Source organism: Populus trichocarpa, chromosome 5 (genome assembly GCF_000002775.5).
Source record: "Populus trichocarpa isolate Nisqually-1 chromosome 5, P.trichocarpa_v4.1, whole genome shotgun sequence".
Lineage (NCBI taxonomy): Eukaryota > Viridiplantae > Streptophyta > Magnoliopsida > Malpighiales > Salicaceae > Populus > Populus trichocarpa.
The window spans coordinates 18,678,424-18,705,773 of NC_037289.2; the positions used below are offsets into that span (position 1 = coordinate 18,678,424).

The 27,350-nt window shown below is 35.3% G+C and overlaps 3 protein-coding genes across 7 annotated transcripts; 2 read left to right on the forward strand and 1 right to left on the reverse strand.

Annotated features, from left to right (window-relative positions):
- The first annotated feature begins 2,983 nt into the window (after nt 1–2,983).
- Nucleotides 2,984–10,886, forward strand: LOC7460969 (beta-galactosidase 16). Of its 2 annotated transcripts, XM_052453262.1 has the most exons (19): nt 2,984–3,682; nt 3,977–4,072; nt 4,163–4,275; nt 4,408–4,474; nt 4,588–4,680; nt 4,760–4,903; nt 5,328–5,422; nt 5,791–5,896; nt 6,092–6,176; nt 6,256–6,374; nt 6,486–6,650; nt 6,895–7,076; nt 7,180–7,271; nt 8,065–8,174; nt 8,565–8,657; nt 8,761–8,862; nt 9,145–9,290; nt 9,560–9,842; nt 10,402–10,886. In XM_052453262.1, the coding sequence occupies exons 1-19, from the start codon at nt 3,518–3,520 to the stop codon at nt 10,510–10,512; spliced, it is 2,367 nt and encodes a 788-aa protein (XP_052309222.1). In that variant the 5' UTR covers nt 2,984–3,517; the 3' UTR covers nt 10,513–10,886. The 2 variants fall into 2 exon arrangements, with proteins under 2 accessions (XP_052309222.1, XP_052309221.1); XM_052453261.1 differs by having other exon boundaries at nt 6,256–6,650.
- On the reverse strand, nt 4,551–12,648 carry LOC7469168 (N-glycosylase/DNA lyase OGG1). Its single transcript, XM_002307415.4, has 4 exons — nt 11,838–12,648; nt 11,555–11,765; nt 11,239–11,461; nt 4,551–5,027 (listed from the first exon to the last, which is right to left on the reverse strand). Exons 1-4 carry the CDS (start codon nt 12,497–12,499, stop codon nt 4,987–4,989), a joined length of 1,137 nt encoding a protein of 378 aa, XP_002307451.2. The 5' UTR covers nt 12,500–12,648; the 3' UTR covers nt 4,551–4,986.
- A 5,189-nt stretch (nt 12,649–17,837) lies between these two features.
- Nucleotides 17,838–24,486, forward strand: LOC7460970 (SWI/SNF complex subunit SWI3C). 4 transcript variants are annotated; one of them, XM_024601697.2, is made up of 9 exons: nt 17,838–18,040; nt 18,173–18,733; nt 19,614–20,149; nt 20,413–20,767; nt 20,869–20,942; nt 22,608–22,693; nt 23,002–23,075; nt 23,187–23,362; nt 23,671–24,486. In XM_024601697.2, the coding sequence occupies exons 1-9, from the start codon at nt 18,010–18,012 to the stop codon at nt 24,166–24,168; spliced, it is 2,391 nt and encodes a 796-aa protein (XP_024457465.2). In that variant the 5' UTR covers nt 17,838–18,009; the 3' UTR covers nt 24,169–24,486. The 4 variants fall into 4 exon arrangements, with proteins under 4 accessions (XP_024457465.2, XP_024457464.2, XP_002306648.2 ...); XM_024601696.2 differs by having other exon boundaries at nt 17,839–18,040; nt 23,184–23,362; XM_002306612.3 differs by having other exon boundaries at nt 17,839–18,040; nt 20,416–20,767; nt 23,184–23,362.
- The last annotated feature ends 2,864 nt before the right edge of the window (nt 24,487–27,350 follow it).

The window sequence follows — 27,350 nt, forward strand, 5'->3', positions numbered from 1 at the left end:
GAAATGATCTGGTTGAATTGAACCTTAGTTCGATAGGCAAAGGTGAAAGTTGGGTTAATGGCCAAAGCATAGGCAAATATTGTGTCTCATTTTTAAATCTGATGAGAATCCCTATCAGACATGGTGAGCATCAGACAATAATATTCATTTTAGGTGTAAGCTATATGGCTAATACTTTATGTAATTTTGTTCAATCCTATGCTTGCATCATTATTTGAGAGGAAAATATCAACATCACTCTTCATGTTTTTGTATAACACAATCATAATAATTTACAAAGTTGTAAGATATGTAACCATTGTTTAAAACAAGATCATCTAGGTATCATATTTATTAAACCTTCCTTAAACCTTCATGAACATGAAAACACAAGTTTTTCTATAAAATAAAATAATTTTTCAATGATTTGGGCATGGTACAAGCATTCTACCCATTGGGATAGGTCAAAGAGCTAGAATTTCAACTCAAAACTCAACCTTAGAGCCGATGTTGACCCGGTTTGTCCAATCCTACGCAACACGTCCTTTTATGTATTTTTTTAAGTTCTTATGAACAACACACATAAACTTTTCATGTATATAATTTTTCTATACACACACGAGTTTTTCTATACAGAGCAAACAATATATTTTACACCAATGACACAGTTTATCATCAATATTTTCATCAATAACACATCAACCATTAAGCAACCATGGTTAGCCATTTCAAATAGAATGAAATGGATCTGGATGAGTCCAGTTTTCCAACCAAAAAGTGTAATTGAACCATTCTTTGTCATCTCCATTCTTAAACTCGTGTAATCTGCTGTAAATCTAGTGTCCCCACTAAGAACGCAACAAAACGAAATATGGTTGGAGGCCTAAAGTCAAGGTTCGCTGTCCCCGCAGGAGGAGGATTTCCAGCGTTCTCTCTTCTCAAGCTTTGGAACTCCTTATGGTAATTGTAAAACTCATGCCATTGGAAGTTGTCATTCATCCAGTTCTCGGGCTACTGTGGAGAAGGTGGGATCTCTATCCCTTTCTCTAATGGCCTTGTAATGAAGTTGATTAGTTTTTAGTTCGTTATTTATCAATTAAAATGAAATCATGGCTGGTTAGTCTTTTTCTCCAATATCATGACTAGCTATTTGTATCCATTATGAAGCATAAACAGCATGAATGTCACTCTCCTTTATTCTGCAGGCTTGTCTAGGTAAGGGAATATGTTCCATTCCTGTGTCACTCAAGAACTTCCATGTCCAGGCATTGCAAAGCCTTTGCTCGTTGATGCTGAGTGCACATGAGGAGGGACGTACTAGGGTGTTTTCCCTCTGGCGTGATTCAATTTGCAGTCGCAAGATTAATAACATAATGTTTTCACCATCAAACCAAACCGCAATTAATGATAATTTATTATAAACTGTACTTCGATTGAGTTTAATTGTCTAAGCTTTGCTTGTGTTTCTATCAACGGGGGTTGCTTCATGTCCATGAGCAGCATGTTTTCTTGGTGGGCTAGAGCTTGTCCAATAAATTACTGAAAACGATGCCAGTTATGTTTCAATTAGTCAGCGTGCCTCAATTAATATGCAGGGATGAGATGATTACTGCTTCCACATTCTGGTGCCTCGAAACCGGCAGGTTTTTGTGCCGTGTCATGAGATCTTGTCAGAAAATATGTAATTAAAGTCGAAGACTACAGTATATGTTGCTGACAATCATAGATTAATATATATAAATTGGATCGGTCCATGGTTTAGATTCTTCTTCAACACAGTCTGTACGGCCTGCTAGTCCCAAGATTTTTTCTTGAAATCAGGCAATTTTTTGTTTGCTATGTTAGTTAAATCGGACAGAGCAGATCTTGTTGAGCAGCTTCTTCAAGAGAGCTGCGATGTTTGTCAAGTCAACTATAATATTGTAGCTTCATCCACATGCATTATAGTCTCGAAAGTCGATGCTCCACTTTGCAGACGGAGTTATATATAATATCTGAAAGGTGATATACATAGTTTTCTTAGTCATTTTTTAGATAGCTAAAGTCTTGAAATTAAAACTACTCTACAGGCAAGGGAAATATTGTTTCTATAGCTAGCGTTGTAGACACACTTTCGTGGACACTATGGAATCACTTTGTTCATAAGTTTTTCATAATTTAGCTAAAATTATTAAGAAAAGGAAAACAAAATTGATAGGCGGATGATCACAATGCAAAACACAAAAGAGATGGATGATGTTTTCGAAATTTTTGGCAAAATATTCAATTTAGTAATCATACTTTTCAAATTATAGAAGTAGATCCCTTCCATTTTCAAAATTTCAAAACATTTAATTTTGGTTCAAAACTTTATTTTTTTTAGTTTTTTTTCATGAACACCTCCTTTTTTTTTCTAAGTTTTTTTTTTTTGTCAATTACATCTATTTCTATGGTATAGTTTTTTTATGGTACAGTTTTTTTTTTTATGTGCATATAACTTTTTCTATATAGTGTAGGCATTATTTTTCTTGTCAATAGTTATTTAACTACCAATATCTTCGCCAATAACATGTAGCAACCCTCCACTTTCCATGAAAATATCGTACAAATTATAAACATACCCTTGACCATGCAAGGTTATGAGTTCGAGATTTCAAGATTTTTTAGGAATAACCTAGATCAAAACAAATATCTATGTTAAGCTCATCACTCCAATTCAAGACGAAACTATAAAAACCTCAATTTCTGTTGGAATTTGCTCCACTTCATCACAATTATAATCATTGATCTATTAATAGAACAGTCGTAGTAAATGCTCGTATGTTAGGAAGATAGAAACTCCAAGAGGACGTGGTACGTGTACTCTGTATATATACATAAAATTAATATCTTCCTATTAGTTGGTGGATAATACAAGTAAAATCAAATTAAATTGGAAACAAACCAAGCAAATCCGCATTAAAATCCTAATCCATTAATGTCCATGCTCTTATAAAAAGGAAAAGAAAATTAATGTAGAGAGAGAGAGAGAGAGAGAGAGAAGCAGTGCCTGAACTGGCTAGTTGCTATTTCCTATTTCGTGGATGAACCTTGCAAAAACTCTGAAGCAGTCAACGCAAGTTAAAGCATAGACATCGTCGACATCCCACGTTCATCATCGTCAGTTAAACAGTCCACATTCTGGATTGCTCCTTCCTGTTTTCTCTCCATGATTTGAATCTTTCTCTTTCTTTTTTATCAGTTACGCTCGATCTCTTATTAGTAATTTCAATATCTAAAGGCACGTCATTCTCCTTTTTTTTTTTTTAACACACAAGTGTTTCTATATATTTATAACCTTGGTTTTGACCCATAGCAAACTAGCAGTTATGAAGAGAGGGGGGGGAGTAGGTTACATTTTTTAAGGCTACGCTATCTCAAAGGCAGTTGAGATCAGTATATATATATCAGTATAGTTTCGTGAGAGACTGTATATAAAGAAGTGGAAGCTGGAGACTCGGGTGTGTGATCACCAAGAAGAAGCTTCAGGTCACTAAATTAATAAGTAGATATTTAGAAGATGGTGCGCATGCTCTATTGGCTTACTGCAATATTGCTGCTATGGACGGCGACGGGCACAGTCCGTGGAGGCAACGTAACCTACGATGGAAGATCCTTGATCATCAATGGCCAACACAAGATTCTCTTTTCTGGTTCAATCCACTATCCTCGCAGCACTCCTGATGTACGTATCTCACTGTTCTGTTCATGTACTTACGATTACGATGCATATGTTTCTTTTCTTCTTCTTTTTAGTCTGTTTAATTTGCCTATAGTAGTTCAACAAGCATGGCCTTTATCTATTTCTTTGTGGCCCTTCATTCCTCTATCTCCCACCTTTACCGTAAGTCGAGGACGTTGCACTTAATCTCTTCTCTTCCTTTCTCCCATGGATGCGTTTCATTTAAGAAAAGATATAAAGCTGGGTTATCTGCAGTTCTATGATGATAAATCCCAAGATACCTGTTCCTGTTTGCAGATGTGGTCATCTTTGATTTCCAAAGCCAAGGCTGGAGGCATAGACGTTATACAGACCTATGTGTTTTGGAACCTGCACGAGCCACAACAAGGGCAGGTAGCTCCTTGCGCGTGTGTGAGGCCCCTTTTAATTTTCGTTTGATCGACTGTAGTGGTGAGTGACCATTTCATACCCTATTCGTTGCAGTTTTATTTCAATGGAAGAGCGGACTTAGTAAGGTTCGTGAAGGAAATCCAAGCACAAGGCCTCTATGCTTGCCTTAGAATTGGGCCCTTTATTGAGAGTGAATGGACATACGGGTAACTCCCCTTCGACTGTTATTTCCAAATTCAGACGTGATAAACAGGCCTGTCAAAAGCAAAAATAATGTGCCACCTTTTATTTATTTTTGCGTTGAAAATTATTTTTATATAAAAATAACAAAATTGCAGGGGACTACCATTTTGGCTGCATGACATTCCGGGCATGGTCTACCGATCTGATAACCAACCTTTCAAGGTATCGACTGCTTGTCACATCAAATCCATAAGTTCCAACACTTTACACTGGATTAATGTATTTAACGGTGCACTGCTAAAGTTGAACTTGTATTCTCATTTGGCTATTGGCAGTATCACATGAAAAGGTTTGTATCGAGAATAGTAAGCATGATGAAATCAGAGAAATTATATGCTTCACAAGGAGGGCCAATCATACTATCACAGGTTAAGTCCACCGAAGCAAATTGAGGCATTTTATCATTGCTAAAGCCGTTATCATGGTCTAATATCTGTCTGCATGCAGGTTGAGAACGAGTACAAAAATGTTGAAGCAGCTTTTCATGAGAAAGGGCCAAGTTATGTTCGTTGGGCTGCATTGATGGCCGTAAATCTTCATACTGGAGTGCCCTGGGTGATGTGTAAGCAGGATGATGCTCCTGACCCAGTGGTTAGTTCCCTCGTCCTTCAATGTTTAGCATTTAGCAACTGTTGCTTCAAAGGTAATCCACCATTTTCTGGTCTGGAAGACGTTCAATCTGCTTGCTGGCCTCCTTCCTCAGTGCTGCTTGGGCCTGCCAACCAGGACAGAAAAGGATTAAATAGAGTTACAAGCTTCCAAATGCCCTGCATTAAGTCTCTATAAGAGCAAATTCACAAGATTCACTAAACATACAAGTCATTGATGAACGATGAGTTTAAAAAATGTACTGAAATTTATGGTAAAAAACAGAAAATCTTCCTTGACATTGTTTGTCAAAGAATCTGCTAGTTGCTCTAACACCCTCTTAATTTGTTTTTTAAATTCCATTTTGCATTATGTGCTATAATAAGCAGTTATTCCGTGATTAAAGACTAAGTCGTGCAATTTGCAGATCAATTCATGCAATGGAATGCGATGTGGAGAAACATTTGCAGGACCAAACTCACCGAATAAGCCATCAATATGGACTGAGGACTGGACCAGTTTGTATGTTTTTAATGAAATGCTTTATTTGTTTTTTTTTTTTTTTTTCCAAAATCAGATTCTACATTGAACATTAGAAAGAATTCTAAATGGATTATGTCAAATGGGGAACTAAATGGCATTGACAAGTAATATTAACTTGTTGCAATAGAGAGGGCTGCCTTGCCACAGTTTAAATATAATCTATATATCCTGCAACACTGTAAGCATAATCACATAAACAACAGTCAGTAGTATATTTCTGATTTCCTTTCAAATGTTGATAAAATAAAAATAAACAAAAACGGATGTGCTCAATATGCTTGCCAAGCCAATTTGCTAATGAAATGATTTACCGAGACTACAACTAATGCCTTCATGTTTGTCTGAAGCTATCAGGTATACGGGGAAGAAACATACATGAGATCAGCTCAAGACATAGCATTTCATGTTGCTTTATTCATTGCAAAAACAGGAAGTTATGTAAACTATTACATGGTATGATAATTGCAGCCTAGACTAAACCAAAACAGTATAGTGTCTCCCTTTCTTTTATTCATGATTCAATGTTTTGAAATCTATAGATGGTAGCCCAGAATACTACACCGCATACAAACTTTTTCTTTGATTTAATGTAATCACAACAACAAATATTGTCCAGACCTATTAACTTCTTCCCCAACACGGTTACAGTATCATGGAGGAACCAATTTTGGAAGAACAGCCTCTGCATTTACAATAACAAGTTACTATGACCAAGCCCCTCTTGACGAGTATGGTAAGTCTTGTAGATTTTTCCATGACATTAATTTGTATTTTTCAAATTACAATCTGATCTGTTTTAATGATGGGTGCAGGTTTAATTAGGCAGCCAAAATGGGGTCACCTGAAGGAATTACATGCTGCAATAAAGTCATGTTCAAAGCTGCTACTTCATGGAGCACATAAAACTTTTTCTTTGGGGCCACTACAACAAGTAAGAAAGCTAAGAACATTTTCTTTCCTGGAGATTGGTAACTTGTGTTTGATTTCTTTCGAGAAACATTTGAGTAAATTATTTCTTGATCACTCAACCCTGAAAATTCAGGCGTATGTCTTCCAAGGAAATTCAGGACAATGTGCTGCCTTTCTAGTGAACAATGACGGCAAACAAGAAGTAGAAGTCCTCTTTCAAAGCAATTCATATAAGTTGCCTCAAAAGTCTATTAGCATTCTACCAGACTGCAAGACCATGACCTTTAATACAGCAAAAGTATGGCACCTGTACACTCAACTCAATTTTTCATAACATCAGTGCATAATATTTTATCCCCGTGTTCTGATTGTTATAAAGGTTTTCATATTACAGCATTTTCATTTAATTGACTTAACCACATTCAGATCACAAAGAAAGGTATAAGAAAAATACATCATAGAAATGCATTATGCGTGCAATGACTACAGAATTAAGCATCTCAAAATGTGATTCTATTTCTTTTAAACTTTTTCATGGACAGGTAAATGCACAATATACTACAAGATCAATGAAACCAAACCAAAAGTTCAACTCGGTTGGGAAATGGGAAGAGTATAATGAACCTATCCCAGAATTTGACAAAACATCTTTGAGAGCAAACAGATTGTTAGAGCACATGAGTACAACAAAAGATACATCTGACTACCTATGGTACACTTTCAGGTAAAGCACATTGAAAAGATTTAATATTAACAAGGTTGTAGTTCGATGAAAATGAAAAAACCATAAGACCTGAGATGCTTACCATATGCTATGAAAAGTGCAGGTTTCAACAAAATCTTCCCAATGCACAGTCTGTATTTAATGCCCAATCACATGGACACGTTTTGCATGCATATGTAAATGGAGTACATGCTGGTATGCTTCTAGATCTCGTAATCCTTTTTAGTATGGTAAAAAATAGCCCATAAATACAATTCAGTGATTTTTGTTTTCCATAAATTAAGTTTACAAGTCTCACATATTTTCTAAGACTAGTTAGACACATAAATGAGAGAATGCAAAGCTGGTCTACTTTGTTTAAAGATGATGGAAGAAAAGACCAATTGCTGAGCAAGTTTTATAGCTACACATATTAGTTCCTTCTTTAACATCTATGTTGTCAACTTTTATAGCTACACATATTAGTTCCTTCTTTAACATCTATGGCACTATTACAAGAATCCATCTTATTCCATGTTGTCAAGAAGCGTTTTTTTTTCAAATTAAAGGTTACAGGGACAATTTAAAACAACTACAAATGAAATGCCTCTCTAGGCAGACCTTTCGTTTCTACATGCACACTTTTATTTACTTTTCTTGGCTATCCATAATCCACTGTACACACGATAATAGGTAGACTAAAGAGCCAGAAACAGTTCGTGTAGTGGATAACCAACATGAAAGAGTGACCTAATAAAACACAAGCATCTATCAACAGTTGACTAGTTGCTGGCCAGTTCTTCTAACATGGCTTGCCTATGTATAAAAGTGAAAAATGAATATACATAGTATCTAATAATGCAGGATTTTCAATATAAACCTTGGCATCTGGAATTTCAAGATGGACAGACAATTTCAATGTCCGGTTTCTATAGCCTCCACCACAGCCTTGTGGTGCTTATTTTTAAAAGTTATCAGTTTTTAACATAATTAAGCTTTTTCTATGTAGGCTTTGGTCACGGAAGTCATCAGAATACAAGTTTCAGTCTGCAGACTACAGTTCGTCTAAAAAATGGAACAAATAATGTTGCCCTACTTAGTGCAACAGTTGGATTACCGGTACTTATCAGTCTCAATGCTCTTCTTTTTCTATACAATGACTCAAGAATATGATGGCTACTTGATAGATATTTAAGGAAATACATGCGTGTTCATGTATGTATATAATTTGTTCGTTTCTTATCTCAGCAATGACACAGCAAGCAGAAAACTTTTGCTGGACCTTGATAAAAACAAATTCAACATTCATGAAGCAAATTTAGATTCACCAATAAAATGCTGATATTTAATTCTACCTTGATATGACACAGATAATACAGCACAGCAGTCAAGCTGTATTCTTTTCAACTCTGTTTCTGCGAGTGGTTTTGACTTTTGAAAGTATGTGACACAAGCAGAAGCTACTTGATTTCAATATAACTTTAACAGGTCAGCTTATTTGTAACACAGGATTCAGGAGCATATCTCGAGCGCAGGGTTGCTGGATTGCGTAGAGTAAGGATTCAAAACAAGGATTTCACAACTTACACGTGGGGATACCAGGTATGCCTTGAGTGAAGGTTCACAAATCCCATTTCCTCTTAATTTCAATGATAGACCTTGAAAATAATCAGATTATACTGATCTTATAAACATATTGACAAAGGTTGGGCTGCTAGGAGAGAGGTTACAAATTTACACGGAGAATGGATCTAACAAGGTTAAGTGGAACAAGTTAGGAACCAATCGACCACTCATGTGGTACAAGGTATGGAAATTCATTAACTGACTCTAAGTTGAATTTCTGTGTTTAATTTTGATACAAGAAAGAAAATAAGGAAAGTACAGTGTAACTACATATTATATTAAAAACCATATCCTTCCTTTGAGAACAAGAGTAAAATATGATGAATCATAAAAATTCTCTTTTGTTTCAGCACATTATGATCAACATACACACACAACACTATCTAATTCTAACAGGAGTTCCTCATTATGTTTGCCAGTGCTACAGTATAATACTGACTTTTCTCTCGTTTATTATTCGCAGACTCTCTTTGACGCACCTGCAGGAAATGATCCAGTGGCACTAAACCTTGGTTCCATGGGAAAGGGAGAGGCTTGGGTTAATGGCCAAAGCATTGGCCGATATTGGGTATCATTCCATACTTCCCAAGGAAGTCCTTCACAAACATGGTAATATCATTTTTTACGACAAAGAAGAACGTACATGAACACCATTTTTTTTCTGAAAAAACCCTGATAATCCTTTTCAAAATAAACATCAAATGACCATTACTTTATGATGTCTTAAGTTTTGACACTTTTTTTTAATTCATAGAAAATTGATGTTTCATTTCAAGGCTTTTAAAACATACCGGTGCTTTGTCTTTCTAAAGAAGTTCTCTTAAGAGGATAACTCAACTTTGATCTATCTTTTCCTAATAGCTGAACTAATATGTCAGGTACAACATCCCTCGAGCTTTCCTCAAACCGACTGGCAACCTGTTAGTTCTGCTAGAAGAAGAAAAAGGATACCCTCCAGGGATTACAGTAGACACTGTTTCAGTTACAAAAGTATGTGGCTATGCATCCGAATCACACTTGTCTGCAGTTCAGCTTAGTTGTCCTCTAAAAAGAAACATTTCTAGTATCATTTTTGCAAGCTTTGGAACCCCCTCGGGTAATTGTGAAAGTTACGCTATTGGAAACTGTCACTCATCTAGTTCTAAAGCTAATGTAGAAAAGGTAAGCTTTTGTGCGATTTAAATTTTCTAAAATTAAATTCCTAATGCTTCGCTTTGTCATGAAGTTAGAGAAAATCAGAAACAAATGGGAAAGTTAAGATATTTTGGCTTAATTTCTTCTTTATCCATGCAAAGCATTGCTGTTATAGGATTATAAGTTACAATTCATTTTAATATTAACATGAAAATCCTTCTCTGATATTAAAATGGCAGACAACTTAAAGCAAGGTTTGAACCCTCAAAGTTTTTTTTTTTTTTTTCAATTTCCATATTGTTGACGACAAGAGTCAGGATTGAGTAAAGTGAAATGGGTACTTTACGCTATATGGTACATGCCCTACTAGAATAACTACTTGAAGCTGCTCCAAATCTCCTCAGCCCCCCAACCTTCAACAATTTTTAAAGGTGGTGGCAATTAAGAAATATATCTAGCCATTGTAGTCCCTTGCTGAAACCCAGCTAACAGTGAACTATAATTATGCTAATATATGACATGAATAAGCCACACATCTTTTCTTGCAAATTGATTGACCCAATCAAAACTGTTATCTATTTTTCAGGCTTGTATAGGGAAGAGAAGCTGTTCCATCCCTCAATCAAATCATTTTTTTGGTGGCGACCCATGTCCAGGCATTCCTAAAGTTCTGCTGGTTGAAGCCAAATGCACATGATTTTAAGTTTCATAGCATATTGGGCAAAGAGGTACCATGAAAATTTAAATTCAACTTTTAAATGATGTATATCTAGGCGAAATGAGTCAACTCAAGGTGTCATCATCATTCCAGAACCCATATATCCTAGTCTAGGTCTAAAAACTTTTTGGTTTATTTTTTGTATTTTATGGGAGGATAGAAAGCACTGTGGCTGCGAGGGGCAACAAGTCAGGGCACTACAAGTCTAAAAGTTTAGATGATGGGATTATAGGGAGACCGATGTTGACTAATACGCGGTGTGGATAAAGCACGTGAAGAACATGTAAATGTTCCTCTTGTTTTTCTCTATAAAAGTTCCCCTTTCCTTGGCTATACAGTAAATTCTTGATTAAGTGGTTTTGTATATGTTAACTTGCAAACTTAGTGTCAGTCAACTTATATTGATGATTTAATGTTCTCCAGATTGCAAGTTTATTTCCAAATTTCCTTCTTTCATATCCAGAAAAAAAATGTCGCAATAAAGAAAATGAAAATCAATCAATCTATCAGAGCTTGAAAGAAGAATGGTACAATCTTGACAACTGTAAATTTACACCAATCATGCATGTAATGTAATCAAGGGGATTTAAAGACGTAAAAGAAAAAAATTGAAGGAGCAGACTTGAAAGCCAAACATATGAATAAAGCATAAAGATTCTGCAAAAATTCAAATATCAGTGATGCTTAGGTAATAGCTTCAATTACCACGTTGTGCTTTGCTGCCTCTTTTCTTAGAGGATTTCTTTTCATTGACAGTCACTGATGGTAGAAGGGCCTTCTGCGAGGGCAATTCAGCAATGAAAAGTAATGTCTGAGCCCATCCAGCATATTTCCCATACTTAGTCACAAACGCATCTGCCACACGGCCGCAGAGCTTAGGTGTCAGGCTAGCACCAGCAAGCTCAGGTACAAGGTGTGTCGTAGCAATCTACTCGAGTCAACCCCAAAACAAGCATTCTCTTATCAAAACTATAGCGAATCAAAGCTACCAAATAAACTAAAACACAACAGAGCATTGTACCCGCCACACGTGCGTATCAACAGGGATGGCATGATGTTGATCGAGAGAAAACAGAGCAATACAGGATGCCACTTTTAAACCAATTCCAGGTAATGTACAAAGTGAATCAATCACCATTTGGAGTTGTAATTTTCGAAGAGATTCAAGCCATTTCACACCTCCTTCCGGTTTCGATTGCAAAGCATTCACCGTTCCAGTAACGTATTTAGCTCTGCAAATTAATTTACAGCATTAACACAAAAAAATAATCAACAATAACACAGTATTTAACAAACATACCTACCTATAACCAAAACCAGCCTCTCTTAGCTGCTGCTCCGTAACCAAAGCCAATCTCTCCAGGGAAGGAAACGCGTGGAACTCAAAACCCTCAACATTCCCCAAATGATCACCTAATGAGGACACGAAATCCACCATTTTAGTGATCCTCGAAATGTTATTATTCGAAGAGCATAAAAATTGAATCAAGCACTCAAGTGGATCCTGCCTCAAAACCCTAGCTCCTTTAAAATGCTGTGCCAATTCAGCGAACCGCGAATCAGCGGCGGCGAACCCGTGCCACATTTCGGTTAGTGAGATGTTGGTGTTGAGGAAACTGAGGAGAGCTGATTTGGCAGCGGATTGGGAGGGGGAATGGTGGATTTGGTAATAAACGTCGCCGTTTTGATGGTGCTTAAGGGAGATTAAGTGACGACCGAGACTGCCTGTGTATTGGAGGGGACCGGTTTGTTTCCAACGGAAGGTTTGGCCGGTGGGGAATGTGAGTGGGAGTGAGAGTTCTGACTGGGTCAGGTTGACTGGGGCCCAGTTTGTTGGCTTGAAAATTATTTTTTGGTGTTTTTTGGAGGAGTGGCGGGGTTGTGGTGGTGTTGGCAGAGGTGGTATTGGTGATGATCTGCTGGTGGTGGGGGTGGCGGGTGGCGGCGTGGGTCTGGCTCGCTTCATTGTTGGCGTTGGGAAGTAAAGGAACTCCCTTTTGGTGATGGGAATTTTGCGGCCAGCTATTCGTTCCCTCCCTGTGTGGAATCTCGCGAGTGCTATCTCCTCTCATGACCGCATCATACTATCCTCAATTTGATTGTTGTGTAATTACTCTTCAGTCTTCTTCACCCATGATATCGTAAAAATATTGATTTTTAATAATATTTTGTTGAAAACAATTATTTACAAACATGCTTGTTTTTATAATTTATACTAGTGTTCAAACTTCTTTTTTGCTTGTTTAATAATCTTTTCCAGAGATGGGAGTATTGGATTTTCTCCATCTCCATACATTGCTACCAATACATTTCACTATTTCCATTTTCTTCAAACATTCATGCATGATTCTAGAGAGATCTCCACAAGGTTTGGTAGAAGCAACTCCATCGTTTAATCTTTGAGATTTTGAACCTCCATATTCGCTTATCTCTTGCCTTTTTCAAATTGTTGTGTTGTTGTTTTGGTTTACATGGATTAGAACTCTTTCAATAATAAAAGGAGATTCAAAGCATGGGTTTCTGGTTTTGTAAAGGAGAAGGTGATTACTTCGTGGACTAAAGTTGATTTGATGATGTATTTGATTTATTTTAGGTGAATATTTTGATTATTATTAATATGGATATTTGGATCAACTTGTATGTATCTTGATTAATTTTATATTTTTAAAGTTAATAATTATATAAACCTCTAGTGATTTTAAGATTTGTAAAATTCAAATTGATGATATTTAGAAGCAAATTTAGAATTTGAACAATTAAATAATACATATTTAAAGAGAAAAAACATATTTGTTGGAAATTAGATATGAGTGTAGTTTGATTTTTTTATTTGATTCGAAAAATTATATTGATATAGAATAACTTCCATAAACAAAATAGAAGTAAAGTAAAAAAAAAAAAAAACCAAGTAAACTACAAGATGTTTTTTTATAATTATCTGTATAAAATCCGTACAAAATTAAACAGTTCAAACTAGTAGATGTCTCAAACATAAAAGATTCAATTAACTAAAAAGAATTTAATAGCACCAAACTTTTGTATAAAATATAGATTATACTAGACGTGGGCTTGTGTTATATCGTGGAGACAGGTTTTTTTTAATTAAAAATGATGTGTTAACTTATGCAAATACGTTTTAAAAGGGAAAAAAAATTCTTGAGTTATAATTTGATTTTATTTTAATTAGATGATAAAAAAATTAATAGAAGCATTAAATAGACCAAATAAAAAAGAATTGACCACAATAACTTGGGGAAAAAAATCAAAAAGAAAAAAAAATAATTCAATTCTTAGCCAATTAAATATGGAATGATGCAATTGGGTTAAAAAGTACAAAAAAAACATATCTTGAGTCAATCCGAGTTAGCATGATAAACATGTAACCCAATAATAAGGGTCGATCCAACTCGGGTTAACCAGTCAAATTCACGGCTCAAGTTACGAGATCGAGAAAAACCAATATAAAATAAAATAACAATAACAATAAAGCCCTTTAAAAAAATACAATGGTGAATGAGGAAATAAAAATAAATAAATAAATAACAATGTCAACATGCATTAGTTTTTTAAACTCGTGACTCATGTCATTAGACTAGAAACATCTTATTTAGAAAAACCATGAAACCCAATTCCTAACCAATCAAAAGTTAAAAGATAATATTAGAAAAATTATATAAAAAAATAATAAAATAGTAATTAAAAACAATAATGATCAAAATAAAAATAAAAATAAATTAAAGAACAGCTACAATTTTTTAATTGAATGGTGAAATTGAAAAGAAAAATCAATTTAACAAAAACAAAAAAAAAATTCAAAAAAATAAGAATTAAACTGTAAAAAATAACATATGATAAACTAGGGTTGAATGATGAAATAGAAAACAAACTAGAATTTTATAATATAAATTAGAAATTAAAAGAATAGAGACCGAAGTTGAAATATTAATAAATAAAATGATAACTTTGGAATTTTGAATGGTTAACACGAATTTCAAATAGATAGAAAGTAAAAAGGAAAGAAAAGTCACCGACAATAAACCATGAAGCCATTAACGCCATGCGTCACTCCATCAGGAAAAAAAAAAGTTTGTGACGACTCTAATGACATTGTGTAAGGGAATTTTTTGCCACTAGAAAACGCTCCACATGCTTCTAGAAGATTGTGGGCGACTCTTACATGTTAGTGCATGTGTCGTTGCACCTGCCAACAACTTTTTCATTTAAGTAATATTTTATGTTTATTAAAGAGCAAATTGTCCTCGCCTCAACATGGTAATAACAAAAAAAACATATGGAAAAAGAAGAAAAAAACCCCTTAACGCTAGTTTTAAACTTTTTGATTTTAAAGGTAAATTAGTCATTTTATTGCGCTTGGAAAAATAAAAAGACAAAACAACCCTTAGATGTCAGTTTTGAAGATTTTGTTGTTAAGAATAATTTAGTTATTTTACTATGCTTAAAAAAGAAAAAAGATACTTTTATCTCTATTCGATTTTATATTAACTAATGAACCTCGGAAAAAGATTGAATCACCCCAAACATGAAGACCATTGATTCTAGTAAATAGTGAAATATGTGTAGATGTACAATAAAAATCCCTCTCATTTTAGTTTTTATTTTTTTTTGTTATCTATGTATTCTTGCAAAATATCAAGATCTTTAAACTAACATTTAAAAACTATATCTATAATTTATAATAATAATGGAGCTTTACAACATGCATTTGTACAACTTTAAATGTGAGAAGCCAAAAAAAGCCCTTGTAAAAGATTAAGTGTGTTTGGAATTGTAGTAATTTTTATGGTTATGGTTTGAAAAAATTTGTTTTATAAAAAGCATTTTTAGTTGAGGTTGGTTTGGTAAAATATATGTTCGGTTAAAACTGTGGTTGAATGAAAAGTAATTTAATGTGTTTGGTTAATAATGCTTTTCAAATTGATGTTATAAAATAACTAAAAAAGACATATATTAATATTGAAGGTTTTTAATTGAAGTATTGTAGATTTAACTACAATAAAAAATAAGGTAACAATAACAAATAAAAAAAATATTGTCATGGGCAAAATTGAGCTAACATGTGAAACCTGTGACTTGAACATGAAATATATCCAAATTATATGTTTATTGTACGTCATAAGTCATGAGATTATGATAATTCAATAGAAAAAAACTAACGATAAATAAAAACAAAACTGAAAAAATTAAGAGATAAATATAGATCAAGATATTTAATTTCGCAACCCGAATCATTTGCCCAATTATGTTTAATGAATTTATTTATTAAAATCAATTTTTAATAGAAATCGACACACACATAAAATTTATTGAATAAAATAAAACAAAAAAATACCATGTAAGGCTGCACATATTAAAAATATTATAAAAAATAAAACATTTTAAATTTTTTACAAAAAAAAACACCTCAAAACCAGAAACAAAAAAATCTTCCTAAGCTTATATATGTTTTTTGGGTAAAAAAAACACCTAGTTCAAACTTCTCTTATCAAATGTAATATTTGACATAAAAATTGATCATTTTAGTGGTCGAAATCTTTATTAATGACAACTTTCTTTCTCTATGCTAGAATCCAGCGGGTCTCTCTCTCTCCTTCCACCAAGAAAAAACTGAAAATAAGAAAAATTAAGTTTTGTATCAAAATTGAATTTTTAAAAATTAAAAGAACCAATCACCTAAGAGGAAAGAAAATAAAATTTTAAGATAAATTTTAAAGCTGTTATTTATTTCACTTGTTTTTTTTCACTTTAGTCATTTGTTTTTCAATTCAACTCTCCCTTCTAGAAAAATATATAATTAAATGTTAATTTAGGTTTAAAAAAGTTAAATCATGAAAAACAAAAGTTAAAGGAACAATTTAAAAATTAAAAATATCACTAGTTCAATTCAATTGACAATGATACATAAAATAATTAATAGTATTTGTGATACAATAAAAGATAGAGCCTTTTTTACTATATAGATAGTCAAAAATCACCTTTAAGATAAAATATATTAATTAGCAATAATTGGTTACGAAACTGAAATTTTTTCTTAGCTCTTACCCTTTCTGAGAAATCAGGGAGAAACAAATACGAGAAAGAAAACGCTTCTCTTCGGACAAAAATAAGAAAAAACTTCGAGCACGTGTCACTCACTCTCCATCAGCAGCAAAAATGTATCAATTCACGCGCTATTTCGCGTGTCGTGAAATGGACACTTGCACTGCACTCCCGCAGCAATACATTGGCTCGCTTCAGCTATAGTACAATAACCCACCAATAAAAGAAAAAGAAAAATGTAAAAAAGAGGGTGAATTGTATGCTCACCCTTATAGATTTACGAATGCTCCACTTCCACCTTTATAGTTTAAAATTCTTCAACATCAACTCTAATATTTCCAAAAGGTCTTACTTCTGGCCTTGAACATTAGTTTTTTAAGCTTTTTTTGTTCAAGGTTTTCATAAAATTATTTTAAAAATCATTTAAAACCCAAAATCTATAAATTATGAAAAGAGGTCTTTGAATCTTATCTAACATAAAGATATTTTAACAATACGTATTATCTATATTTTTATAGTTACAACCATTGTTATAAAAAGTATATTTTTCGATATTAGTTATAACAAAAGCTGTAACGTAGATTTTTAAGATTTTATTTGGTATTGTGATCCAATCGTGTTTTTAAAAATCTTTTTAATTTTAAATTAAATTTTTGGATGTTTATGAATCGTTTTGATGTGATTATATTAAAAATAAATTTATAAAAATATAAAAAAAATATTATTTTAATGTATTTCCAAGTAAAAAATATTTTAAAAAACAATCTTAATCAAACAGGCTCTAAATACATATTTGGTTTAAAGGGTGGTTATAATTATAATTAGAGCTAGAGTTAAAGCTATAGAGAATCTAATTCAAAAAAACCTTATTCATAGTTTTTTTTTATTTGAGTATTGTTAAGCTATACAAATTTATATGATAAACACACTTCAAGGCATAAATATATTCTAAATAGAAAATAAAAAACTAATGTTAAATAATATGTTAAATCCTCTTAATTTATTTCCAGGACATTATCAAATAAATAAGGATCCAGAAGAAAAAAAAATCATCATGAAAAAGTAGATATTTCTTGGGTGTTTTGAATAGCTACGAGCCATATTATAATGTCTCGAAGACACTGAGGTTGATATTAAGAGATTCAAAAATATAGAACTCAAAGTGTAGTATTTGTGAATTTATAGGGGCTAAAATATACTTTGTAAAGGAAACAGTTTTGAGAGAGGAGAGAGAGAAATGCCCCAAATTGAAACCTGGCTTTGCAAGAGACCAAACAAAGCAACAGCACAAAGCTCACAATCAGATACATAGAAGAGAGACACCAATTCTCTCTCTCTCTCTACCATTTCCCTCCCTTTGATTCCCCATTCAACCAATTAAAGACCCCACAAATCTCCACATTTCCCTCTACTCCAACAATGCCAGCTTCTCCTTCTTTCCCTTCCTCAGGTACTCCCTTCTCTTTTCCCACAAAACCCCCTCTCCCTCTCCACAACTCTTACATTTATTGCCCTCCCTATCCATCAATCGTAGTGTTTGTTTTATTTTATTTATTTGTTTAATTCGGTCTGATTTTGACAGATGGTAGGGGCAAATGGAAAAGGCGAAAGCGAGGAGATTCTCAAATTACACGAAAACCTCCAAAGCACCACCACCAAGAAGAAACAGAAGAACCCGAAGAAGAAGACGACGCCGTTGATGCAGACGAAAATAATAACAACGTCATCGACAGAGAAGATTCTGATGACCCGAACCCAAATCAACAACCCAGCGGACCCGATCCAAACCCTCAAGAGACCGAGGTTTTAATTGACGGTGGGGTCCGCTTATGCGATTTCCCTCCTGTCACGAGGCTCGCTGTGAACCGCCCTCATGCCTCCGTGATGGCGATTGTGGCGGCCGAGAGGGCCTGCTTGGCTGGGGAAAACAGTAATAGAGGGCAATTGGTGGTTAGTTTGGAGAATGTATCGTACGGGCAGCTGCAGGCGGTGTCTGCTGTGATAGCGGACTGTGATGGGAGTGATTTGGAGAGGAGTGATGGAGGGAATACAGGGTATGTAGTGACGCCGCCGCAGATTATGGATGGAAAGGGTGTCGTGAAGAGGTTTTGGAGCAGAGTTCATTTGGTTCCTATGCATTCAGGTTTGAAATTATCACTCTCTTTTACTCTTTTTTTGTCGAATTTTTAATTTTTTTCTCTTGGTTGATATTAATGTTGAAGTGGGTGTTGTGTTATTATTGTTGAGATGGATATGTTAGGGCTTTGTGTGAGTATTTGGAAGATGAATTTATTTTTGCTTTAGCTATGGAAAGTTGGTTTAAGTGGCAGTAGTGAACTTGAGGTTTTGAGTGGCTTTTGGTTTTACAGTATTGAATATTGAAAGAAAAAGAAACAGTAATTGGGGGATTTCATTGCCTGTTTGCTAATTTAAGGATTTGATTTTCTTGGGGGTTTGCCGTGTATCAAGAAAAAAATGAAGAGGAAAATAGAGAGGCTAATGTTATTTATTGAATCCTATTCTGATGATATAATTCAAAAAGGCAACTCTTATTTTGGGAAACCTTTAATTTTTTTTTTAATAGTAAACGGCAAAATCACTTTCAAGCCCTGCAGCCTTAATGAATGATTCTAATCCAAATTGCTATGGGAACCTGCATTTCTGAACCTCGCTAGTTGCCTTACCAACTCAAAGCATCTCATGATCTAGTGAGCTAGCTAGTAGCCTTACCAGCTCAAGGCACATAATTTCGAGGTTTGTATGGGTAAAAATTGTTTGGCAATTTCACACCAAGAGACGTGTTATGGATTTGCTTGATTGAGGTTAGTTATCACATTGTTGCTTTCATTTAGAGAACCTTAACACAGATATAACTTGCCTTAACAAATATTGAATATCTTTTGTCTGAATATTTCTGTGAATTTTGCTTATTTTTTTTTCCCTGTGCAAACTCATTTTTAGCTGTATTATATTCATAGTTTTATTGATTTTGGCATTTTATTGTTGGGATTCTCTGAGAGTAGATTGGTTTTCTCCGGCCTTGGTAAATCGACTGGAGAGACAAGTGGTGCCACATTTTTTCTCTGGAAAATCTCCAGATCACACACCAGAGAAATACAGGGAGTGTAGAAATCGCATTGTTGCTAAATACATGGAGAATCCAGAGAAGAGGCTCACAGTTCCTGATTGTCAAGGATTGGTAGTCGGCATTGACAATGAAGATTTTACTCGAATTTTTAGATTTCTTGATCATTGGGGAATTATAAACTACTGTGCAGCTCCACCAAGTTGTGAATATTGGAATGGGGGGTCTTATTTAAGGGAGGATCCAAATGGTGAGGTTCATGTGCCATCAGCTGCTTTAAAGTCTTTTGATAGTTTGATCCAATTTGACAAGCCCAAATGTAGGCTCAAGGCAGCTGATGTTTACTCATCATTGTCATGTCATGATGATGATCTCTCTGACTTGGACAACAGAATTCGAGAGTGCTTATCTGAAAATCGTTGCAATCATTGTTCTCAGCTTCTTCCCTCTGTGTGCTACCAGTCACAAAAGGAGGTAAATCCTCATATCCTCTGTCCCTGCTTTTGCTTCCTTTCTATATCATTGTGATACTGTTGTGTTGTTCTATCCATACTTCATTCCCCTTTGCTGCCTGCGAGCTCATTCTAACAAGACTCATAATTTTGAGATCTCAAAAGTCATCCATATACATATAGGGGCAAAACCTGGAAATGCCTTTCTAAATATTCAGTCAACCTAAGTTAGCTCTTTGTTTTTTTTTTCTGGATCCATTCTCGGCTGATCAGCATCTCGTGTAGCAGGTTGATATACTATTATGCCCTGACTGCTTTCATGAGGGGAGATTTGTGACTGGTCATTCAAGCTTAGATTTTATTAAGGTGGATTCAACAAAAGATTATGGAGATATAGATGGGGAAAGTTGGAGTGATCAGGAAACATTACTGCTACTTGAGGCAATGGAAATTTACAATGAGAATTGGAATGAAATTGCAGAGCATGTTGGCTCCAAGTCAAAAGCACAATGCATCCTTCATTTTCTCCGTCTGCCTGTGGAGGATGGCCTGTTGGAAAACATTGAAGTTCCTAGCATGCCCAAGTCAATCAGCCCATCAAATAGAGAGGATAACAGAAGACCACACTCAAGTTCAAATGGTGGTCTATCAGCTATTTCTATTGCTTAAGATTTTCTCAATTAAAAAAAATGGTGATGTGTTTCTAATGTTCTGTGGCTGCATTTCTCTTTGTTTCTGTAGGATCCTGCCTCCAAGGTGCTGATGCTGAAAACAGGCTCCCTTTTGCAAATTCTGGCAATCCAGTTATGGCATTGGTAGGTCACTATCTTTATTTTATGCTGTATTTATGTTTACTTGAAAGCATTTTAAGTATAAACAGCCCAATTTGGTTAGCAATTCCATTCATGCTAAAATGAGCTGCTAATTTTATATATTTTTCTCACATTTGTTGATTTTTCAATAGTAGCACTGAAGGCCTTAAATAATTAACCTTGTTGCATGCTCATTGTGGATTCTGGTGTTTGTCTTTTTGTGTTTTTCACTTTGTTTACTTATCGTGTCGGCAGTTGAGTAATAAAAGAAAAGAAAAAATCTAAGCAAGATCTTGTGAACATTAGGAGAAAATAACCTAGCAACATGGTGGATTGAATCTCTGTACCTTTTCAGTTTCAGGATATATGCAGAGAACAGTATCTAGAATCACTCTTTCATCATAAAGCTCTTGTGAACTAATATGACTCCTATTTTAAAAAGTAAAAGTCATTAGCAAACTTAAATGCTGAAATTGAGTCCTCCGACACCATCTTCTGTTTTAAACTGATTTTTGCATTAATTGGTCTTTTAATTCTTTTGCAATCAAAGAGCATTCAGGCTTATATAGTAACTACTTGGAATTTGCGGCAATTACTTGAAGTTGTGTTGTAAATATATCTGTGAATCATATATTCCTCTTCCTCTTGCCCTCAGTTTCTTGAAAAATTTACCACTTGATTTTAGAGCAATATTTGATACCCATCATGCTTGAGTTCTAATCACTGCAACAGTGTGTTTATGACCACACGTCCAGCGTCTATTGTCTATTTAGATGTTTGATACGATGTCTTTTCCAATGATCATATAGAATCGCCCCCCCATATGATGATAAGATCATTAATTTTAGAGCTCTACCATACTTTCATATGGATTGATGGAAGTAATTTAACTTTTCTTTTCCCTGATTTACTTCATTACTAACCCTTCTAAGATGATCCTTCTCCATCATTAACCTGCTTGGAATATTTTCCTCGATAGTGCTCTACTTCTGTTAGGTTGGTTTCTATTGAATGGCTTTCACATTTGAATCCTCTACTATCAGGACTCTAATATCACCCATTTTTTTCACTAATTCCTTTCTGTCCTTGATTCTCCTAGAAAATTCATGCGGTCATTTGTTTCCATCCTTCTAGCCCTGTACTTAGACCTCAATTTCCTTTGGCCCAAATCTGCCAACCTGGAGATTTCTTTTTCATCTAATAAAAGTGAAGATGCAGGAAACATGAGTTATTGGCAGTGTTGTGGAGTATATCTGGATTGTTACGTCCTTATTGTTGGTTGAATTATGATTGGATTGGCAGGTAAAAATGGGGGTCTTGGGGTTCGGGCTTACAGAACTAGGGTGCACAATTTGTTGGTTGAATTGGGATTGGATTGGTTGATTGATGTTTCTGAGCAAAAGTTTCACCAGCTTGAATTAATTGGATCAGGTTGCAGTGTTTCTGTCAGCAGTTACTTTTAGAATTTAAAGGGTTGAACAAATTACTTTGGTGGAAAGAAGATGGGAGAATGGAGATAAATGTTGGAATATAGATTTATTGTTGGTGAATTGTGGTTCAAAATTATTGGTGAATGGTGGAATGACGCAGCACAAATGAACTTGTTTCAAAAGCCTTTTCTTGCTTGGGTATTTTGTGGATCCATCTAACCAGTGGAAAATTTTGCAGGTTGCTTTTCTGGCCTCTGCTGTTGGACCAAGAGTTGCTGCAGCCTGTGCTCATGCATCTTTGGAAGCGCTGTCTGCAGATAATAGGTGGGTGTATGCCTGTCTTAAGAACATGAATAAACTTTCATTTCTTATGGTGTGCCTGTATACAAGTGATTTCTCAGGAATTTGGCATTTTAATGCAGATGATAAATCTCTTTCTTCTGTTCTTCTTCCTCTAGTATCAGGAACTGCTGAGTAGCAATGCTTTTAACCAAATAAAAGTTTCTTGCTTCTTTTCCACTGGCAAAAATAATACGCAATAGAGGATTTTTTTATTGCTTTTATGCATGCATTATGCTTTCATGTTATAAATCCTTGTTGAATTCGATTAATTTTCTCCTTTACTTGTGAAGGTTGGGTTCAGAGAGACTACATGGTAGAGAAGGTGGTTTTCATGGAGAAGTTGCAAATTCAATTCAACTAGAAGGTGGGCCATAAGTTGCTTCCCGGTTTTACTTATCTCCCTCTCCCACATTTCTGTCTTCCTTCTCCTTCATCTAAGATTAGCAAAATATTTCTGTGGATCATACTTCAGAAGATAGCCAACATGGCTCACGGGGTCAAAATGGGGCTGAGGTTGCTCCTCCGTCTGCTGAAAAAGTTAAAGCTGCTGCCAAAGCTGGCCTTGCTGCTGCAGCAACAAAAGCTAAACTGTTTGCCGATCATGAAGAACGAGAAATTCAGAGGCTATCTGCTAATATAATAAATCATCAGGTAGAACTGTTGCCAACATTACTTGCTTTTTTACCTCCATTTTCTATGTTACTTCGTTCTTAGTATTTGTATGTTTATGCCTTGCTTGTGTATACAAGGTGAAGAGGGTACTGTTGAACCTCTTAGGGACAATCTTTATTGCGTCTTTCTTTTCTGGGTGGCATGTATTTTCTCAAGCAAGATACTATACTTTTATCCCTTGTATCAACTGGCATGTCTAGTGAAACTGGAAAGATGGTATTTTTGTCTGGCTTCACCATGTAATGATATATGATTAACACATTAATAAGTTGTTGATATGGTAACAGTTGAAGAGATTGGAGCTTAAGCTGAAGCAATTTGCAGAAGTGGAAACCTTTCTAATGAGAGAGTGCGAGCAAGTGGAGAAGACAAGGCAGAGGTTTGCTGCTGAGCGAATCCGCATGCTATCTACCCGGATAACACCTGCAGGAGTTGCTTCACAAATGAACCAAGCAGGTGTTGCTCCTTCGATGGTTAACAATAATGTTGGCAACAGTAGGCAGCAGGTGATGCCTTCCTCTTCTTCGCAACCAAGCATTTCAGGATATGGCAGCAGTAACCCAGCCCATCCACACAACAATCAACAAGTCCATTCTCACATGTCATATATGCAACGGGGACAGCCACAACCAATGTTTCCATTAGGGCCGAGGCTGCCCGTGGCAGCTATACAGCCATCATCGCCAGCTCCGTCAAGTGTCATGTACAATGCCTCTGGAAATTCACAGCCTAACCTCAATCAAATGCTGCGGTCCGTGTCAGGCCCTAGCTCTGGTTTAGGTTGAAACAGAGAAAGTGATGTAACCTTGGAGTTTTATGGTTGCTTACATTGGTTACTTGCTCTCAATCTGTGTGCTACAGCAGGGGCTAGAGGATGAAAATGGAAGGAGCCAAGAACGTTTCATCCATCTTGCCTTGTAGTTTTGATCTGATTATAAATTATTCTGTGCAGTTTGTAGGCTTGTAACAGATCTCAGTTGATGTAGCATTTGTGTCGAATTATGAACGCTATCCATTAACTAGGAAATCTTATTTTCAGAACAAATAATCTAAGATATAGAATGTGTCGTGAAAATGGCATGTATGACTGCTATTTATATGTTTGTTTTGTTGTCTTTCGCAGATTAGTAAATAACTAAATCATTGTCCCCGCTGATGGATCAAACTTTTTTTGACATAAAAAAAGGCCTAGGTGTTACCTTGTCTGATAACTTAACTTTTAAATTGAGCTTTTTGTTTTTTGACACGTTATATCCAAATATATATGGATTTAGAAGCTGTGCTAGCGTGCAAGAGAGAAAAAAGAGAAGAGAGAGAAGGTCTGAAAGGAAGATTAGAGAAAGATGAGCTGCCAAAGCCATAACTACTTTGGTTATTGTTAGATTTGTGGAATGCCACACCCTATATTAAAAATTGACCGGATGAATATCGTTCGAAAGATATTGTTGTCGCAATATTTCTAGAAAAATTGAGTTCGCGATAACTGTAGTTGCCGATTTGTTTTGCCCTCATTCACCATTGGATCTGCTCTATTTTTCCAAGACAGGTTCGCTTGGATGTCCTTTTAGTTCTAGATGGTAAAGATCAAATTCTAACAAGTTTGAAAAATCTTTTTCTTCTTGGATTGGTTGTTGCCAGTTTTCAAGTTAGATTGTTCCTTTGTATATCGTGACTCATCTAACCAATTAATTACTCTGTTTTTTGTATATGTTATCTGTTTTTTGTATATGTTATGTTATACCTGCTTATCCTAAACTGGACTATTGGATTTTGTCTATTTTTGACTGTATTGAAAGTATTGCCTCTTCGAACTGACTTTCTAGACATGATTACCAGTAACCCGGGATCCGGTTGATTGGTTCAACAAACCCAGAAAAAGGTCTATTGGTTACCTACACAATCGACTACCAACCCCACTACAGCCACCAAAAAACCCTCTAATACCACCCTCAACACATCAAACACCATTGCCACCAACAAAACCATCCTTTAACCTCCTCAAAACACCAAGATTACCCTTAAACAACCACTAAAGAAAACCTAATTTACCCTCACCCAAGTTGCCACATTGGCTCACAAGAACATTGCCCACAACCTTGCACCTAACACTTTATGTGCTCATAGAGTGAAGGTCTCCAACTGTACAACTTGTGCCAAGATAGTCTCTTTTCCACGACAAGAGTTTGGCACCATCTTGGACATTCCAGATAATATGATTGATGAAAGTGCATTGAAATGGAACCGATGTTTGATAGGTTTCTTCCCGGGTTATAAGATATCTTACCATGCTGCCAATTATATTGCTATTCGAGTATGGAAGAATTATGGCATTGAGAGTGTAATTACAACATAACAAGGTTTCTTGATTTTTCGTTTCAAAAGTGATGATGATGCAAACTTGGTTATGGAGAAGGGACCATGGATGTTCGACGAGAAATTCCTTATCCTTCAACCATGACACTTACATTTTATTCTTGACAAGAACAAAATTTCAAAGGTGCTCGTATGGGTTTGTCTTCAAGGTCTACCTTTTCCATTTTGGAATGAGACGGGCCTAGGCATAGCTGCGAGTATTGGCTTGCGACGAACATACACTTAGTGGCACCTGACTTGACTGTCCTAGATTATGTGTTGAATTGGATGCTTCACTACCCATGATCCATGTTTTTTAGCTACGATGTAAGTTATCAATGAAGCCTATCACATTTATAGTTGATTATGAATGGAAGCCATGAGCTTGTGAGATTTGCAAAGTTTTTAATCATTTATGCAAGGCATTGGTTGAGGCCCCAAACTTATTAGAGGAAGACATGCTCAAGATAAAAATAAGAGGGGTGTTTAACAAGCTTATAGCTCACTAATTATTATTGCTAAAGGGGTTACATCCCCTTCGATTGCTAATGCTACAACAAAATCAGTAACCTGGATAGACATATCAGGTGGAATCGATCAAGTAGTTTAGACTAAACTGGAACCAAACAACTAGTTGAACACAATAGAGGCCCCGAGAGCTATTACCCTTGCCGATTGAGACACCAGAGGAACCGGTCGACCGGTTAAAGCTGTAAATTACTATTGAAATAGCCAAACCTATTAATGTTGAGAGGGATAGGTTAAATGATGATGGGGGTTCGAAAGTTGACTCAATTTATGACATATTGCCTTTCTTAAAGGACTAACACCTACTAACTGGAATCAAAATATGTTTGGAGAACAAACATGCTACCTTCACTAATAATAGTGAAGCTAGCACTTCATCACCGATATATGGTTTTTCAGATTCTATCTCGACACCTTCTCAACCAAGTGAAATAAGTAAGCTTGATCCTTATAGTACTCGTGAAATTAGGTAAAGTAAGAAAAAAACAAAAAAAAAAAAGCTTAAGGCCCTTTGATTATTTTCCTCTATTTTTGATATTTTGTTTCCCATGTCCATGTATAATATAGGAAATGTATAATATAGGAAGTTGGAATATTCGGGGTCTTAATGGCTCATCAAAACATAAAGTAATAAAGGATTGAATTAATAATCATAATCTTAGCTTAGTAGGCATACTTGAGACTAAGATTGCATCTAATCATATGAGGGGTTAAGGCATCTATAAATCCTTCTTCATAGCATTTTCTTTCTAATGTCCGAGTTAATATTAATTATTGTATTCTAGTTGCATGGAGTCCAATAGTATATAATGTTGTTTGCTTGCATTCTTCTCCACAGTGGATAACTTGTGAGGTATCTAGCTTGATTGATAGGCACTCATTTATTGTCATTTTTATATCCATCCTCAATACACATTTAGGGTGTCAGGACCTTTAGGAATACTTGAGGTGCTGAGCTACTGCATCTTAGTCTATACCGAGGCTTTCTTTATGAGACTTTAATGCTATGTTGAGTTCTACCGATAAGTGTGGATGTGATCCTACTTGGTATAGTCACATGGATGATTTTGGTACTTGTATCCAAGCA